Source organism: Schistocerca gregaria, chromosome 6 (genome assembly GCF_023897955.1).
Source record: "Schistocerca gregaria isolate iqSchGreg1 chromosome 6, iqSchGreg1.2, whole genome shotgun sequence".
In the NCBI taxonomy this organism is placed as follows: domain Eukaryota; kingdom Metazoa; phylum Arthropoda; class Insecta; order Orthoptera; family Acrididae; genus Schistocerca; species Schistocerca gregaria.
In genome coordinates this window covers 125,597,816-125,615,874 of record NC_064925.1, presented here as the reverse complement: position 1 = coordinate 125,615,874, position 18,059 = coordinate 125,597,816, and the positions used below count along the sequence as shown (strand labels likewise).

The 18,059-nt window shown below is 44.6% G+C and overlaps 1 protein-coding gene across 1 annotated transcript in view; it reads left to right on the top strand.

The window, feature by feature from the left end:
* The window catches only part of LOC126278129 (facilitated trehalose transporter Tret1-2 homolog), a 61,417-nt gene that overhangs the window by 24,841 nt on the left and 18,517 nt on the right, over positions 1-18,059 (top strand). The window contains exon 2 of the mRNA XM_049978017.1: positions 9,714-9,993. Coding sequence (XP_049833974.1) covers positions 9,714-9,993 — 280 coding nt within the window. The remainder of the gene's footprint in view (positions 1-9,713; positions 9,994-18,059) is intronic.

Genomic DNA, 18,059 nt, shown 5'->3' with positions numbered 1-18,059 from the left:
CCACTTTCCAACAACGCTCGGCAGACCGGATGGTTACCCATTCAAGTGCTGGCGCAGCATCTTCGGTGATCTGACGGGAAGCGTTACCACCTCGTCAAGGCCTTCTCCATTGTATGTCCATGAAAATACAGAGTTCGGCAACGATGGGCTTGCTTGTTTGCAAAAGGCGAGTGCAACGTTGGTGTTCAGTGCACCGTTATTTCATAGTGCATGTTGTCTGTCCTATGTAAGCCATATCGCACTGATACGGTATTTTGTAAATTCCGGCCTTCCGCAATAACAAGTCGTCCTTCACCGATCCCAAAACGTCTGCAGTCTTAGACGGTGGACGAAAAATAGCTTCCACATATAGAAGAATCTTGCTATTTTAAACGAAATGTGCCCACAAAAGTAAGAAAGACTAAAGATTTTGCCGCGTGTCCTCCTTCTTATCAACTTCCCGATTCCTGCATTTAAGTGACAGTGTCCATTTAAACTGCTGGGTGGAATACCCATTCTTTCTGAGCACTGACGTCAGGTTGCCGAGTTCTTTAGGTACATTATCCTGTTCTGAGACGGTGTGAGCTCTGTGTACGAGTGTTTCAAGCACGCTCATAGACCCATCATCCTTTCGTCTAACCCAGACATCCAAGAAAGGCACCTTTTTTCTATTTTCACGGTGAACCGAATGTTATTATGAATGGAGTTGAGGTGGAGAAGAAATTCCGTTAGTTTACTTCTCCACGAGGCCACACAGTGAAAGTATCGTCCACGTACCTTCAAAACATAGCTGGTTTAAGGATAACTGTTTCAAGCTCCCTCTTCTCGTAACATTGCATGAAAAGGTTGGCCACCAAGGGAGACAGAGGGCCGCCTATGGCGACGCAGTCAGTCTATTTAAAATATTATTGATGAAACATAAAAGAGGTTGAGGATAGAGCATACTGAAACAAAGCAGCGATGACGGCCTCAAACTTTTTACCAATTAGTGCCAATGAATCTGCAAGGGCGACCGTTGTAAAAAGTGATAATACATCAAAGCTAACCCAGCGGTCAGAACTGCTTAGAAGGAGAGCCCCATGTCCACTGATAAAGTGGGCCGAGTTACGGATGTGATGGCGTTTTCCCACGAACGATCTCAGCAACGAAGCAAAATGTTTGGCTAAATCATATTTAGGCGCTTCATTGTTTTCCCAGTATTGCACGTAGTAGAACACTTCCGTTGTGAATTTTGGAGAAGCCTTACAGTCTTGGTGGTACAAAACCATGTGGTCGTAACCTCTTAATGATCTCCTGAGGTATTGAAGGGGGAATTTAACAGTGTAAACGTTTTCCGTAGCACTTGTCCTGTAGGGTCGTAATGGACCATATAGGTAGAGTCACTTAGCCGATCATGCATCTTGTCGTTAGACACAGGTACAAAAACGAATGCATCATCTTTGTCAGCCTTCAGTACCATTACATCAGGGGCTTCTCAGAGATTTCGTAATCTTTGCAGAAAGGCCTGCACTACCATTTTTCCTACAAAAAGGTCCGGTTCATTGTTTCTGTAGGAATAACAGTTTGCGCATATCAAGTGAGAGAATATGGAAATCATGTATGCAGTGTTTGCAGGCGTTTAAGAGTTCTAGGACAAGCTGAATCACACTGTGCGACGCCCTTTGTGATTTCTTCCCAGTTACTAAAACTTTCTACCCTTTCAACATTGTTTCATTTATTAAGAGCAACATTTTGCAGGTTACGTTCATTCAGACCATCTGTATGTAAAACGATGAAGTCCATAAAACTTCAGTTTTTCTGCGAGAGTAACACGCTTGCCTCACAAAGATCACAAAAAATATCAACTGGTAATCTTTTTATTTAAATCTTGTACTATTTGATAAACTAATGTGTAAATACCATTCTCAGTCGAGAAAGAAATCAAAACTGTGGTATGCACAGCAGATGGTTCCTATGTAAGCGTGATACTATTCTTGAGCAATTACTTTTTCATATGTTTTGGAAAAAGGTGTAAGTAAAGAAATGGGATGATAATTGTTTAAGGCCGGCCTGTCACCTTTCACATGAAGAGGTTTAACAATTACTTATTTTAACCACTCTGGGAAACTTCCCTGTGCCAGATATTCATTACGTAGAGGAATGAGGACATTACTTGTTAAGTGGGAACAATTGTTCAGAATTCTGTTTGAAAATGGTTCAAATGGCTCTGAGCACTATAGGAATTAACTTCTGAGGTCATCTGTCCCCTAGAACTTAGAACTACTTAAATCTAACGAACCTAAGGACATCACACACATCCATGCCCGAGGCAGGATTCGAAACTGCGACCGTAGCGGTCGCGCGTCTCCAGGCTGTAGCGCCTAGAATCGCTCCGCCACATCGGCCGGCAATTCTGTTCGAAATGCAATCAGCACCACATGATCTATTATTCTCCAGAATTTTGGAAGGGAGGTGTAGCAAAGCTAATGCAGTGAGCGGTCAGCTACGATCTACTCTCTTCTGCAAGAAGGAAGTCAGTACCAAGACTAAGTTATCTGTGCACCGTTTAATCTTTCGACCAACTTTGTTGTATGGGAGTGAAAGCTGGGTGGATTGAGGTTACCTTATCAACAAGGTTGAGGTTACGGATGTGAAAGCAGCTAGGATGATTGCAGGTACTAGTAGATGGGAACAATGGCAAGAGGGTGTCCACAATGAGGCAATCAAAGAAAAACTGGGAATGAACTCTATAGATGTAGCAGTCAGGGCGAACAGGCTTAGATGGTGGGGTCATGTTACACGCATGGGAGAAGCAAGGTTACCCAAGAGACTCATGGGTTCAGCCGTAGAGGGTAGGAGGTGTCGGGGCAGACCAAGGAGAAGGTACCTGTATTCGGTTAAGAATGATTTTGAAGTAATAGGTTTAACATCAGAAGAGGCACCAATGTTAGCACTGAATAGGGGATAATGGAGTACTTTTATAAGGGGAGATACGCTCCAGAATGAACGCTGAAAGGCATAATCAGTCTTAAATGATGATGATGATGATAATGATGATGACTAGCAGAATTCCTGAGGAATGCAGTAATCTTTCAAAAAAGGGTCCATGATATACACCATCTGCGAAACAGAAGAAGGCTAAGATTGTGCTTCTGACTATTCTTGTGTTCTACATAGTCTAGTGCTCAGAGACATTTGAACTATTTGAACTGTTAAAATTACGCTGTAGAAACAACTCACAAGCATATACTTCTAAGTTATGATCAACAGGAAAAAATCTTTAAAATATGTTGCAACTCTTCATTTTCCGATGTAAACTCTCAAAGAAAATGATGGTAGTCTATAATCCCTCATATTTAACTTCTCTGTCACTGCAGCCAGGTGCTGTTCAGATGCTTACAGATGGAATGGAATGGATTGGTGGTTTGTAGTCTGTATAGTTTTAGAACATTATTCTCCACAACACAATCAAATATACAGTGAAACACCAAAGAAAATGGTATAGAAATGCGTATCCAGATACGGAAGTTTGTAAACAGGCAGGCTTGGCAAAACCTATATAAGAAAGTAAGTATCTGGCGCAGCTGTTAGGTCGGTTACTGCTGCTACAATGGCTACACACTTAAGTGAGTTTAAAAGTTGTGGCATAGACGACGCACGAGCGATGGGACACAGCATCTCCGTTGTAGCGATCAAGTGGGGATTTTCCCGTACGACCATTTCACGAGCATACCGTAAACATCAGGAATCCGGTAAAACATCTCCGGCATCGCTGCGGCTGGGAATAAAGGTCCTGCAAAACGCGACCAACGATGACTGAAGAGAATCTTTCAACTAGACAGAAGTACAACCGTTCCACAAATTGCTGCAGATTTCGGCGCTGGGCCATCAACAAGTGTCAGTGTGCGAACCATTCAACGAAACATCACCGATATAGGCTTTCGGAGCCGAAGGCCCCACTCGTATACCCTTGATGACTGCACGAACAAAGCTTTACTCCTCGCCTGGGCCTGTCAACGCCGACATTGAACTTTTGATAACTGGAAACATGTTACCTGGCAGGACGAGTTTCGTTTCAAATTGTATCGAGCGGATGGACGTGTACGGGTATGGAGACAACCTCATGAATCCATGGACGCTGTATGTCAGCAGGAGACTACTTAACCAGGTGTAGGCTCTGTAAAATTGTGGGGCGTGTGCAGTTGGAGTGATATGGGGCCCTGATTCATCTCGATACGACTCTGACAGGTGAGACGTACGTAATCACCCTACCTGATCACAGGCATCCACTCATGTCTGCCGGCCTGAGTGGCCGAGCGGTTCTAGTCGCTACAGTCTGGAACCGAGTGACCGCTACGGTCGGAGGTTGGAATCCTGCCTCGGACATCGATGTGTGTGATGTCCTTAGGTTAGTTGGGTTTAAGTAGTTCTATGTTCTAGGGGACTGATGACCTCAGAAGTTAAGTCACATAGCGCTCAGAGCCATTTGAACCATTCATGCCTATTGTGCATTCAGACAGACTTGGACGATTCCAGCAGGACAAAACGTCCTCAAACGTCCAGAATTGTTAGAGAGTGGCTCCAGGAACACACTTCTGAGTTTAAAAGCTTCCGCTGGCAGCCGAACTCCCCAAAGATGAACATTATCGAGCATATATGGGATGCTCAGATGAGATCTCCACCCTCTCTTACCGATTTATGGACAGCCCTGAAGGATTCATGTTGTCAGTTACCTCCAGCACTACTTCAGACATTTGTGGAGTCCATGCCACGTCATGTTGCGGCACTTCTGCGTGCTCGCGGGGTCCTGCACGATATTAGGCAGATGTACCAGTTTCTTTGGCTCTTCAATGTACTTATTACTGGTTTCCACAAACAAAATTGGTTCAATGATCTTGGGAAAAGTAACAAGTCTGCCAAATGGAATTATTAAAGAAATTACTCCTTTTAACACTCTCACTGTTAGAGACGTGCTCTTTGAATTCCGTCCTGGGGCCGCTTTTGTTATGGCTGTACTCCTCGCTACGTATTGGTGCTTGTGCGAAGAGATGGCGTTCTGGTCGATATGAAATACTTACTATATGATGATTCGAAAACAATTAGGTGAAAATATTGACTCTTTCACATCTTACATTCTAATGAATTCACTTAATATAGAAGTGAATTTATTTTTGTTATACGGCTTACTTATTGCGCGGCACCAGGTTAAGTGAAACATTGCACGGAATTTTAAAGTTTGCATTGTTTTAACTTTGCGTGTGGTTGATTCCATGTCGTACATTGCAGTGAGTGAAATGTACGTAAGATATAGAAATTTTTAGAATGCGAATTTCAGTCTGCAGCGGAGTATGCACTGATATGAATCTTCCTGGCAGATTAAAACTATGTGCCGGACCGTCATTCGAACTAGGCACCTTTGCCTTTCGCGGGCAAGTGCTCTACCAAGTGAGCTACCCAAGCACGACTCACGCCCCGTCCTCACAGCCTGACTTCTGCCAGTGCCGCGTCTCCTACCTTCCAAACTTTACAGAAGCTCTCCTGCTTGGTACAGCAATTGCCCGAGAAAGGCAAAGGTCCCGAGTTCGAGTCTCGGTCCGGCACACATTTTTAATCTGCAAGGAAGCTTTACAGAAGCTTTATTTAAAATTGAGAGCAAAGCGATATCTCATTTCGTTCTCAAGTTATTGGGTTTTATATCAGATGGACGGGCGAGCGCGGCGCGCCCCAGATCGGTCCATGCGGACTTGCTAGCAGCTAAGAATTACTCCTAATCTTACAGTCTGATATTTACATATCAAAAAGGACTGACTTTCTTTTCGTTACATGCCATAGTTACATTGCTGCATGAAATTAAGTAAAACATTACGTGAAATACACTCCTGGAAATCGAAATAAGAACACCGTGAATTCATTGTCCCAGGAAGGGGAAACTTTATTGACACGTTCCTGGGGTCAGATACATCACATGATCCCACTGACAGAACCACAGGCACGTAGACACAGGCAACAGAGCATGCACAATGTCGGCACTAGTACAGTGTATATCCGCCTTTCGCAGCAATGCAAGCTGCTATTCTCCCATGGAGACGATCGTAGAGATGCTGGATGTAGTCCTGTGGAACGGCTTGCCATGTCACTTCCACCTGGCGCCTCAGTTGGACCAGCGTTCGTGCTGGACGTGCAGACCGCGTGAGACGACGCTTCATCCAGTCCCAAACATGCTCAATGGGGGACAGATCCGGAGATCTTGCTGGCCAGGGTAGTTGACTTACACCTTCTAGAGCACGTTGGGTGGCACGGGATACATGCGGACGTGCATTGCCCTGTTGGAACAGCAAGCTCCCTTGGCGGTCTAGGAATGGTAGAACGATGGGTTCGATTACGGTTTGGATGTACCGTGCACTATTCAGTGTCCCCTCGACGATCACCAGAGGTGTACGGCCAGTGTAGGAGATCGCTCCCCACACCATGATGCCGGGTGTTGGCCCTGTGTGCCTCGGTCGTATGCAGTCCTGATTGTGGTGTTCACCTGCACAGCGCCAAACACGCATACGACCATCATTGGCACCAAGGCAGAAGCGACTCTCATCGCTGAACACGACACGTCTCCATTCGTCCCTCCATTCACGCCTGTCGCGACACCACTGGAGGCGGGCTGCACGATGTTGGGGCGTGAGCGGAAGACGGCCTAACGGTGTGCGGGACCGTAGCCCAGCTTCATGGAGACGGTTGCGAATGGTCCTCGCCGATACCCCGGGAGCAACAGTGTCCCTAATTTGCTGGGAAGAGGCGGTGCGGTCCCCTACGGCACTGCATAGGATCCTACCGTCTTGGCGTGCATCCGTGCGTCGCTGCGGTCCGGTCCCAGGTCGACGGGCACGTGCACTTTCCGCCGATCACTGGCGACAACATCGATGTACTGTGGAGACCTCACGCCCCACGTGTTGAGCAATTCGGCGATACGTCCACCCGGCCTCCCGCATGCCCACAATACGCCCTCGCTCAAAGTCCGTCAACTGCACATACGGTTCACGTCCACGCTGTCGCGGCATGCTACCAGTGTTAAAGACTGCGATGGACCTCCGTATGCCACAGCAAACTGGCTGACACTGACGGCGGCGGTGCACAAATGCTGCGCAGCTAGCACCATTCGACGGCCAACACCGCGGTTCCTGGTGTGTCCGCTGTGCCGTGCGTGTGATCATTGCTTGTACAGCCCTCTCGCAGTGTCCGGAGCAAGTATGGTGGGTCTGACACACTGGTGTCAATGTGTTCTTTTTTCCATTTCCAGGAGTGTATTAAAGATTTTGCAGAGGTACAAACGCACTGCGTAAACTTTGTATTTGATTGATTTTAGATCCCAGAAGCGAATAAAATGTGGATAAGATACCGAAATTTTAATTAAAACTGAGAGCTAAAGTTTATTTCATTTCTTTCTCGAGTTATTGGGTTCTATAAGCGAAGGACGGTCGCGCCCGACAGTCCCCTTCACGTCCTTGCGCTTCGCGAAACGTGGTCATAACTATCGTCATATCTCATAAACTGTTCGAGGCCTCGAACCGAATCATAGTACGCAATGAGTCAGATATATAGTATGATAAATACTCGAAATGTTTTTATTCACCTTGGTATGTAAGTAACTCATCCGCAGTAGTGAGAGGTCGGCAGCTCATGACACATACAGATGTCCAAAGCACTGTAAAAAAAAAGTCTCCCACAGAAGAGGAAGGGCGAAGTGCAGTTACCATGTTTTACACATAGAAAAGAATACTGTGGTATATGACGAAAACGATTGTCATAAACTACTGCTGGAAAGACAAGGGCATTGAGTCAAACAGAGCTTGGATAGCGTGTACAGGTACATCTGCCCATGCAGCTTCAACACGATACCACAGTTCATCCGGAGTAGTGACTGGCGTATTGTGACGAGCCAGTTGCTCGGCCACCATTGACCAGACGTTTTCAGTTGGTGAAAGATCTGGGGAATTTGCTGGCCAGGGCAGCAGTCGAACATTTCCTGTACCCAGAAAGCCCCGTACAGGATCTACAACATGCGGTCGTGCATTGTCCTGCTCAAATAAAGGGTTTCGCAGGGATCGAATGAAGGGTAGAGTCATGAGTCGTAAAACATCTGAAATTTAACGTCCACTGTTCAAAGTGCCGTCAATGCGAAAAGAGGTGACCGAGATAACCAATCGCACCCCATACTATCACGCCGGGTGATACGCCAATATGGCGATGACGAATACACGCTTCTAATGTGCGTTCACCGCGATGTCGCCAAACACGGATGCGACCATCATGATGCTGTAAACAGAACCAGGATTCATCCATGCACCCAGGTTCGTCGTTGAGTACACCATCGCAGACGCTCCTGTCTGTGATGCAGCGTCAAGGGTAATCGCAGCCATGGTCCCAGCGCTGATAATCCATGCTGCTGCAAACGTCGTCGAACTGTTCGTGCAGATGGTTGTTGTCTTGTAAACGTTCCCATCTGTTGACTCAGGGATCGAGATGTGGCTGCACGATCCGTTACAGCCATGCGGATAAGATGCCTGTTATCTCGACTGCTAGTGATAGGAGGCCGTTGGGATCCAGCATGGCGTTCCGTATTACCCTCCTGAACAGACCGATCCATATTCTGCTAAAAGTCGTTGGAACTCGACCAACGCGGGCAGCAATGTCGCGATACGATAAACCGCAATCGTGATAGGCTACACTCCGACCTTATTCAAAGTCGGAAACGTGATGGTACGCATTTCTCCTCCTTACACGAGGCATCGCGACGTTTCACCAGGCAACGCCGGTCCACTGCTGTTTGTGTATAAGAAATCGGCTGGAAACCTTCCTCATGTCAGCACGTTGTAGGTGTCACCACTGGTGCCAACGTTGTGTGAATGGTCTGAAAAGCTAATCATTTGCATATCACAGCATCTTCTTCCTTTCGATTAAATTTCGCGTCTGTAGCACATCATCTTCGTGGTGTAGCAATTTTTAATGGCCAGTAGTGTATTATCTGACAGGGATACCATACAGTACTGTAAAAGAGGACTGATACTTTCTTTAATAGGTTCTCCACACATCGGAAGTTTTCTGGCAATAAAATACAGTCCATTCATGTCCTTCTATCTAAGGAAGCAGGAGTCCTACCTGTTGTGATTTGCTTACAATATCAGTGGAAGGCGGCAACGCTCTGGCAATAAGACATGTGCCTGATCATGGCCTTTAAGAATCTGCTTCGATGTAGAGAGGCAAAAAAACCTGCCCTTTTGCTTGCGAGGTGGATCGGCCACAGCCTTCATCCAAGGTGTCACATTCCCTAGCACTCACTGTGGCTGACATGGTTTCGCATCGTAGACAAGAGTCTAGTGGTGTCAAGCGTGGCCATACAACATCTGTGGGGTGGGCAGTTTTGACTTTCGCAGGATTTGTAACTAATCCCGTTGGTCTAGAAAAAAAAGTGAGGAGGAGAAGGCGAGCAGGGAAGAAGGTGGGGGAGTGACCTTGACCTTGCGGGCTGCCTGAGCCAGGAAATACACTGTCCCTTTACTTGCCTCAAAGCTGATTTCTCCTATCTAGGTTCTCAACATAGGGCCCAGAGTAGACTGCACATATACATAGTTCAGAATTACAGTGACATTAAACACATTATCTTCACTTTTTTATATACTCGATCTCGTAAAGTTTCCAAGTAATGGGGTGTTTGTGTCCGTATAGCCAGTACTTCGCATGTCCCTGCTCTCCTCGGCTTGCAGGGTGCTGGCTGCTGTGCAGTGTGCCGGCTGTCTGATGTTGACGACGCTGTACGTCAGCGAGACAACCAGCGACGAGGTGCGGGGCAGCCTGGGCTGCATGCAGCCCCTGCTGTGCAACATTGGTGTCCTGTTCGCTTACATCATCGGCGCTTTCCTGCCTTATTACGTCGTCCTGTATGTGAACGTCGCTCCTGTGGCCATCTTCTGGCTCTGTTTCGCCTTCATGCCTGAGACCCCATACAGGCTTGCATCTACTCATCGATATCAAGAGGCAAGAAAGGTAATGATGTTGTGTGGCCTACCTTTTGTGGCTTTATCAAAACAACCGTGAAAAAGATTTATTGCTACAAATCGTGTTATTGTTTTAAAAAATACTGCCATTTACTTACACTTTTTGAAGCTTCCACACTAACAAGGAGATGGCACAACCGTGGGATCGGGGAATTGTTCGCAATTTCGTGTGGTGAAAGAGGACCCCTAACACCTCATGTCTTTGAAATATTAGGACACACTACTTGGAAAATGCCGAGAAAAATCGATCCAAACTTTCTTAGGTGCCGTATGAGTATAAAATGTTAGTCTATTGCCGAGCCGCCTTTTGGCCTACATTGCGTTCGGACCTTTATGCCAGAGGTCTCGTGTTTGATTCCTCCTCACGCACATTTTTTTTTCTTCTGTTGCTTGCAAAATTGCAGCGCATTGTTACAGGAGAATCGTGAAATTAATTCTGGGGAAGATTGTATAAAAATTCATTCTATAATTCACCATAAATTATCGTCGCCAATATTCCGAGACAGTATTCAATATTCCTGGTTTGTCTCAAAATTATCAGAAACTCAAAACATTTTCGTAAACGTTAACGGGGCATGTTTTTGTACAGATTTTTCAAACGCCCTGTGATTGTAAAAACTCGGCTCTCATATGTTGCCCAAGATGTCGAAAAAACGATTGCTTTGTTTGTATTTACGATAATTACCACTGCGGTTCTTGTTTGTAATTATCATATGTTTAAAAATTGAATGTGTCCCAATCGACTTTACTATTCTGATTAAAAATCCAATGTTTCTCTTCATATACTTTACAATGAAAAATGGGAAACCCACCGCCATGAATTGTGTTGTAGGACAAAAAGAAAATAATTTTTATTCAATAATGTAACTAATTTGTTAAAGACAATGTAGGTTTGGGAAACTTTCTGAATAATTGGTGGAATAACAAAAGAAAATGAAACAGAAGAAAATAAGTGCCAGGGGAGGAATCGAACGCGAGACCTCTGGCGTAAGAGTCTGAGCCCTAAACATCTAGGCCAGAGGGCGCCTCAGCAAAGCACTAACATTTCATACTCATACGCACCTAAGAAACTTTGGATCGTTTTTTTCCTGGGATTTTCCGGGTAGTGCGTCCTGATATTTTTACCATGTGAGGTTTTGGGGGTCCTCCTGCACCACACAAAATTTCGGACAAATCCCCGATCCCACCGTCGTGCCGTCTCCTTGTAAGTCTGGAAGCTTTTCTCCAGTAATGAAAATCTGGACAAACTTAGGACATAATCCTGGGTTTCCTGCTTTTCGCAAACTGTCACTTTACGAGATGGCTGTCTGATAATGAGTACAGACCTGACCCTAACCTACATTGTCACTTGTAGTACCACATGTGAAAAAAGAGCCAGAATTTGTTTATGGGATATAAGGATGCACCACGTATGATAGGAGACGGCGGCTAACGGTCTCTTCGGCATCTATACCAATTTAATTTAAATAAGATGAATGGAGCTATTTATTTGTTTATTTTCGTATTTATTTCCCCTAACCTGACATCCGTTGAGAGCCAACACATCCGGTCTCAAGACATTCTCCGTCAGAGAAAATTGTGTACAAAGTTTCTGCTATACTCCTCGACTCGAAAACAAAAACGACGCGTGGACACCTCCGCAATTTGACTGAAATGCAAAATGCGGACTATCATTTTCTGGAAAAAATCATCACAGGTGACGAGACGTCACGCGTAATCAATATGAATCTACCGCGAAACAATAAAGCCCAGAAATTCACGTGAACGGTCAACGCTTCCACGACATTACGGTAGACAAGCCTGTGTGACATGCGAGTTGAAAAATGCCACAGAGAAGGTCCCTTCTGACAGTTTCACATGGTTGTATGAAAGTTTTGTGCGCTGCACTGAAGTGGAGGAGAGAGAATACCTGAAACATCTGAAAAATCTCCAAATCAGTTATCAGATTCACAAGAAGTATGCTACGACCCATGTCGGGCTATGACATACTGGTATAAACCGGTGCCAGGTGTTCAGTTCACGTTTCGACACCTGGCCGTATAAGTTGACTAAGAAGTAAGGTGCCTCAAAGTCCGAAAGATAGGATTTTATCTCTAGAAATCTAACAACCCTAGTCTTTGGACAAGTCGCCCCGAGCTTTTGATGTAGATGAGATGCAATGAACAGGTGGAGCTTTCTTTTCTAGTACAGTGAACAGATGCAGTAGCTGAAGCTTCCTTGAAGATTAAAACTGTTTGCCTGCCCGAGACTCGAACTCGGAACCTCTGCCTTTCACGAGAAAATGCTCTACCAATTGAGGTAGCCAAGCACGACTCACACCCCGTCCTTACAGCTTTACTTCTGCCAGTACCTCGTCTCCTACCTTCCAAACCTTACAGAAGCTCTCATTTCTCTCAGGAGTGCTAGTTCTGCAGGTTCGCAGGAAAGCTTCTGTAAAGTTTGGAAGGTAGGAAACGAGGTACTGAGAGAAGTAAAGCTGTGAGGACAGGTCGTGAGTCGTGCTTGGGTAGCTCAATTGGTAGAGCACTTGTCCGCGAAAGGCAAAGGTCCTGAGTTCGAGTCTCGGCCCGGCACATAGTTTTAATCTGCCAGGAAGTTTCATTTCGGCGCACACTCCGCTGCAGAGTGAAAATCTCATTCTAGATATTATATGTAGTATACAGAAGGAACAATGCAATAGATCCGCAGTTATTAGACCACAGTTAGCAGTCGGCTGCAGTATACACTGAAGGACACTTTCATAGCAATACGCCAACAGAAATCGTCGTGACCGACACCTGAGTCAGCAGATCATGCATGCTGACAACACCTAGTGCCAATGTTGTAACTTTATGAGACCTCAACGCAATGCCGGCCTCCTGACCGACGAGAATGATGAGAGAATCACACCGAGAATAGCAACGTCTTCTGGAGCTTTGAAAACATACGAAAAATGCCCTAATATGAGTCGTCGGGGAAGTGAAGCTCCTACCTAGCAAATTTATCTTACGCATTTGAGTTAATTACTGGAACTTTTGAGGGGAAATTACAGAGTTCGAAGACGATGGTGTCAGCATCTGAACACACCACAGTCTTGGTGTGCTATCAAAATCTGTTAAAACTAGGATCATGATAGCAGCATTACTTGGGCAGATGTGAAGAGAATCCTCTTGCAGAACTATGAGTCGAACTAATTTTGGATTACAATGCTTGTCTGTTATTTTCTGATAGACGTTGTAGGGCAAAAAGTTCACTGTGAAACACAATTAAAGTCACTTTTTGGAAACCCCGTAACTGCATCCCGTTGCGGAGCGTAAGTTTGAAATTTGTCTCAAAGGTGCCTACTGCCTTATTCTGCTACGATGCAAAAAAATATCGCTCTGCGACATAACCCTCGGGCTTCGCGAAGCTTCCAGCAGCATACTGTCGACAAATGCGAGCACAGGAGTTCATGTTGGGTGTATGGTGAGTTAAGCGGAGTAGGACGTCAAACGGGCAGACTTGGAGCAGGAGAGGCATCACACGACATTTTAATTTACAGTGTCTATGCTTTGACAAATGAGTTCATAAAACTTTGTCAGTATCACCAGGAAGGATTCAGGATTCACAATCATTGCAGTGGAAATTCGAAAACAAAATAATTTTCTTTCTTTTCATGCGAAATTTCATTATTTTTCACTTACTAATGGCTGCATTTGTTGCTATAGGTACACTTTTCTTCATAAGTTAGAGAGATTCTTCGATAAATTTCGCACAGCATACATGCCATAATTACAAGTGCATGAAACTAGAATTTATTTAATTTATGAAAAAACGAATGAGCTGTTATATTTTAACTTCATGTTTACCACAGTTTTTGATAGATTTGGGAAATTCTAGATTTTCATGCACCTTTAAGTATGGTTTGTATGCTGTTCAAAATTCATCGAAGAATCCCTCTTACTTATCAAGGAAAGTGTACCTATAGCATCAAATGCTGCCATTAGTAAGTGAAAAAAATTATGACATTTCACATGTAAAAAAAAAAAATTACTTCGTTATTTTATCGAACTTCCAATGCTATGAGTGTGAATTCTGAATCCTTCCCGGTCATGCTGACAAAGTTATATGAATTTATTTGTAAAATTATAGACAGTGCAAATTAAAATGTCCTGTGGTTCCTCTCCTGCTCCAAGTCGGGCCGTTTGACGTCCTACCCCCCATAATGATGTGACATCGACACCGAATTTCATCACACTTCTGCCTAACGCCACTGTGGTTGTGCCACATGATGGAAAGTCGTCACAGCCGTCTTACAAACATTTTACTCCTTCTATTGACCCGCCTGTGACTGAGGTCAGAAACAGAGTGCCTAGTTTTGAAGTCACGCTGTTTCCTTTAGTGTCGCCGAAGAAATCAGTGATAATAAAACGGTTACTGCATCGATGATTTCACCCGTAAATAGAAATATTAAAAAAGGTAGGAAGATTTTTCTGTTTAGCAAAAGTGACAAAAAGCAGATTACAAAGTACCTGATGGCTCAACATAAAAGTTTTGTCTCAAGTACAGATAGTGTTGAGCATCAGTGGACAAAGTTGAAAACCATCGTACAATATGTTTTATATGAGTATGTGCCAAGCAAGATCGTAAGAGATGGAAAAGAGCCACCGTGGTACAACAACAGAGTTAGAAAACTGCTACGGAAGCAAAGGGAACTTAACAGCAAACATAAACATAGCCAAAGCCTTGCAGACAAACAAAACTTACGCGAAGCGAAATGTAGTGTGAGGAGGGCTATGCGAGAGGCGTTCAATGAATTCGAAAGTAAAGTTCTATGAACTGACTTGGCAGAAAATCCTAAGAAATTTTGGTCCTATGTCAAAGCGGTAGGTGGATCAAACCAAAATGTCCAGACACACTGTGACCAAAATGGTACTGAAACAGAGGATGACAGACTAAAGGCCGAAATACTAAATGTCTTCTTCCAAAGCAGTTTCACAGAGGAAGACTGCAGTGTACTTCCTTCTCTAGATTGTCGCACAGTTGAAAAAATGGTAGATATCGAAATAGATGACAGAGGGATAGAGAAACAATTAAAATCGCTCAAAAGAGGAAAGGCCGCTGGTCCTGATGGGATACCAGTTCGATTTTATACAGAGTACGCGAAGGAACTTGCCCCCCTTCTTGCAGCGGTGTACCGTGGTTCTCTAGAAGAGCGAAGCGTTCCAAAGGATTGGAAAAGGGCACAGGTCATCCCCGTTTTCAAGAAGGGACGTCGAACAGATGTGCACAACTATAGACCTATATCTCTAACGTCTATCAGTTTTAGAATTTTCGAACACGTATTACGTTCGAGTATAATGTCTTTTCTGGAGACAAGAAATCTACTCTGTAAGAATCAGCGTGGGTTTTGAAAAAGACGGTCGTGTGAAACCCAGCTTGCGCTATTCGTCCACGAGACTCAGAGGGCCATAGACACGGGTTCACAGGTAGATGCCGTGTTTCTTGACTTCCGCAAGGCGTTTGACACAGTTCCCCACAGTCGTTTAATGAACAAAGTAAGAGCATACGGACTATCAGACCAATTGTGTAATTGGATAGAGGAGTTCCTAGATAACAGAACGCAGCATGTCATTCTCAATGGAGAGAAGTCTTCCGAAGTAATAGTGATTTCAGGTGTGCCGCAGGGGAGTGTCATAGGCCCGTTGCTATTCACAATATACATAAATGACCTGGTGGATGACATAGGAAGTTCACTGAGGCTTTTTGCGGATGATGCTGTGGTGTATCGAGAGATTGCAACAATGGAAAATTGTACTGAAATGCAGGAGGATCTGCAGCGAATTGACGCATGGTGCACGGAATGGCAATTGAATCTAAATGTAGACAAGTATAATGTGCTGCGAATACATAGAAAGATAGATCCCTTATTATTTAGCTACAAAATAGCAGATCAGCAACTGCAAGCAGTTAATTCCATAAATTATCTGGGGTTACCCATTAGGAGTGATTTAAAATGGAATGATCATATAAAGTTGATCGTCGGTGAAGCAGATGCCAGACTGAGATTCATTGGAAGAATCCTAACATAATGCAACCCGAAAACAAATGAAGTAGGTTACAGTACGCTTGTTCGCCCGCTGCTTGAATACTGCTCAGCAGTGTGGGATCCGTACCAGATAGGGTTGATAGACGAGATAGAGAAGATCCAACGGAGAGCAGAGCGCTTCGTTACAGGATCATTTAGTAATCGCGAGAGCGTTACGGAGATGATAGATAAACTCCAGTGGAAGACTCTGCAGGAGAGATGCTCAGTAGCTCGGTACGGGCTTTTGTAAAAGTTTCGAGAACATACCTTAACCGAAGAGTCAAGCAGTATATTGCTCCCTCCTACGTATATCTCGCGAATAGTCCATGAGGATAAAATCAGGGAGATTAGAGCCCACTCAAAAGCATACCGACAATCCTTCTTTCCACGAACAATACAAGACTGGAATAGAATGGAGAACCGATAGAGATACTCAGGGTACCCTCCGCCACACATCGTCTGGTGGCTTGCGGAGCATGGATGTAGATGTAGATGTAGAAATCATTTTAGACACACTGTCGTTCAGAAGCGACACGAAAAGGTCTCAGGTTTTGGCATAGTGGGGCGACAACGAAACGACCCCTTCCTTGGGGAGTTGATTCTCACACATTTCGCGGCCGAAAACATTTCGAAGTGTGTCGAGCAACGGAGCGACGTTCTTGACAACCTTTGCTTACGTTCTCCTGGACTGTCCACACCTTGGGTGTGATACCTCACTGAATGTTACCGTACCATTTTTGAGTGCAGCGCGATCGAAATTGTTGCTCTGATAAGGAGGGTGGAATCACTAGGACCTTTCAAAAGCGACGAAATCTGAACGTCTTCTGAAGCTAGAGAGAGTATTTATGCTTTTCTAGGCTCTCTGCTTCATGCCCGACTAACGTAATGATGGGGCTGTGTGACATTGACACGTGTATGAATAAAACGGCAATACATCCCTCTAACACTCCCCAGTTGCGGGACTCCATCGATGCTGCCCACTCACGCTTGTTGGGCACTTTAATGTTTTACCCCTGTACAGACACAGCCATTCAATGATTCATAGGCGCCAGTGTGACAGGCACCTATTTCGACAGACTGAGTGGCGGTACGTCGCTGAACTAGTGAAAATATAAGAGATCTAGGAATGTATCTGAAATATGTGGGAGTCAAACCTTAAGGGGAGGTTTACTATCTTTTGGTTCAAAAAAATCTATTTCTTTTAAATAGCATTGTTGGATCCATATAAGTGTTTAGAACCAACATCTGAAACTGTTTTTCCGAATACGGAACGTAAATGTTTGTTATTCGCGGTTCAACAAAAAAATTCACCTGCCTGAAATCGGTCTTTTTCACGCACCAGTTATTTTACCGGTGCTTAGGAGGAAACACACAAAATTCAAATGGAAGTTTGAACGCGTGTGTTTGAAAGTTAGCCCCCAATATTTGCATTCTGGCTCGAAGACTGGCCGTGAGCAGCTTCAACGAAGGGCCTTCAGCAATTCTTAAGACCATGACAACGATGGACGTCACCCTGTGACTCTATTCGACGTAGTTCGCCAAGCATTCGGACGACACCGGATTCAAGCGGCCGAAAGCCGCTTGTCACCGGCCGTGCGAGCGGCTCGGACTAGTTTATGCACCCGGAAAAGCCGATTTCTCGAAATGACTTTTTTTTATCGCGCGGTGTGGTAACTTTGAATCTACTGAACCGATTGGCATGATTCGTTGTTTCCGACGAATCTATCTAAATTGTCTAGGGGTTGTACAAGTTTCATTCCGATCCATAAACTATAAATATTTTTACTTGGGCGACGAAATCAAAAAATCGATGAAAGAAAGCCTATTTTTTTCAAATGGCCATAATTTTGTTTCCTATGGTCCAAATAACTTAAGCGAGGTACAACTCCTAAAGAATCATAAATACTTCTCTAACGATAACTCAATTTTGATTTCAAACGAGCCGGCTAACCTGTGACATACAGTGCGTGGAGGTCTACGTTGAAATTTTGTTTCGTTCCGACGGCACT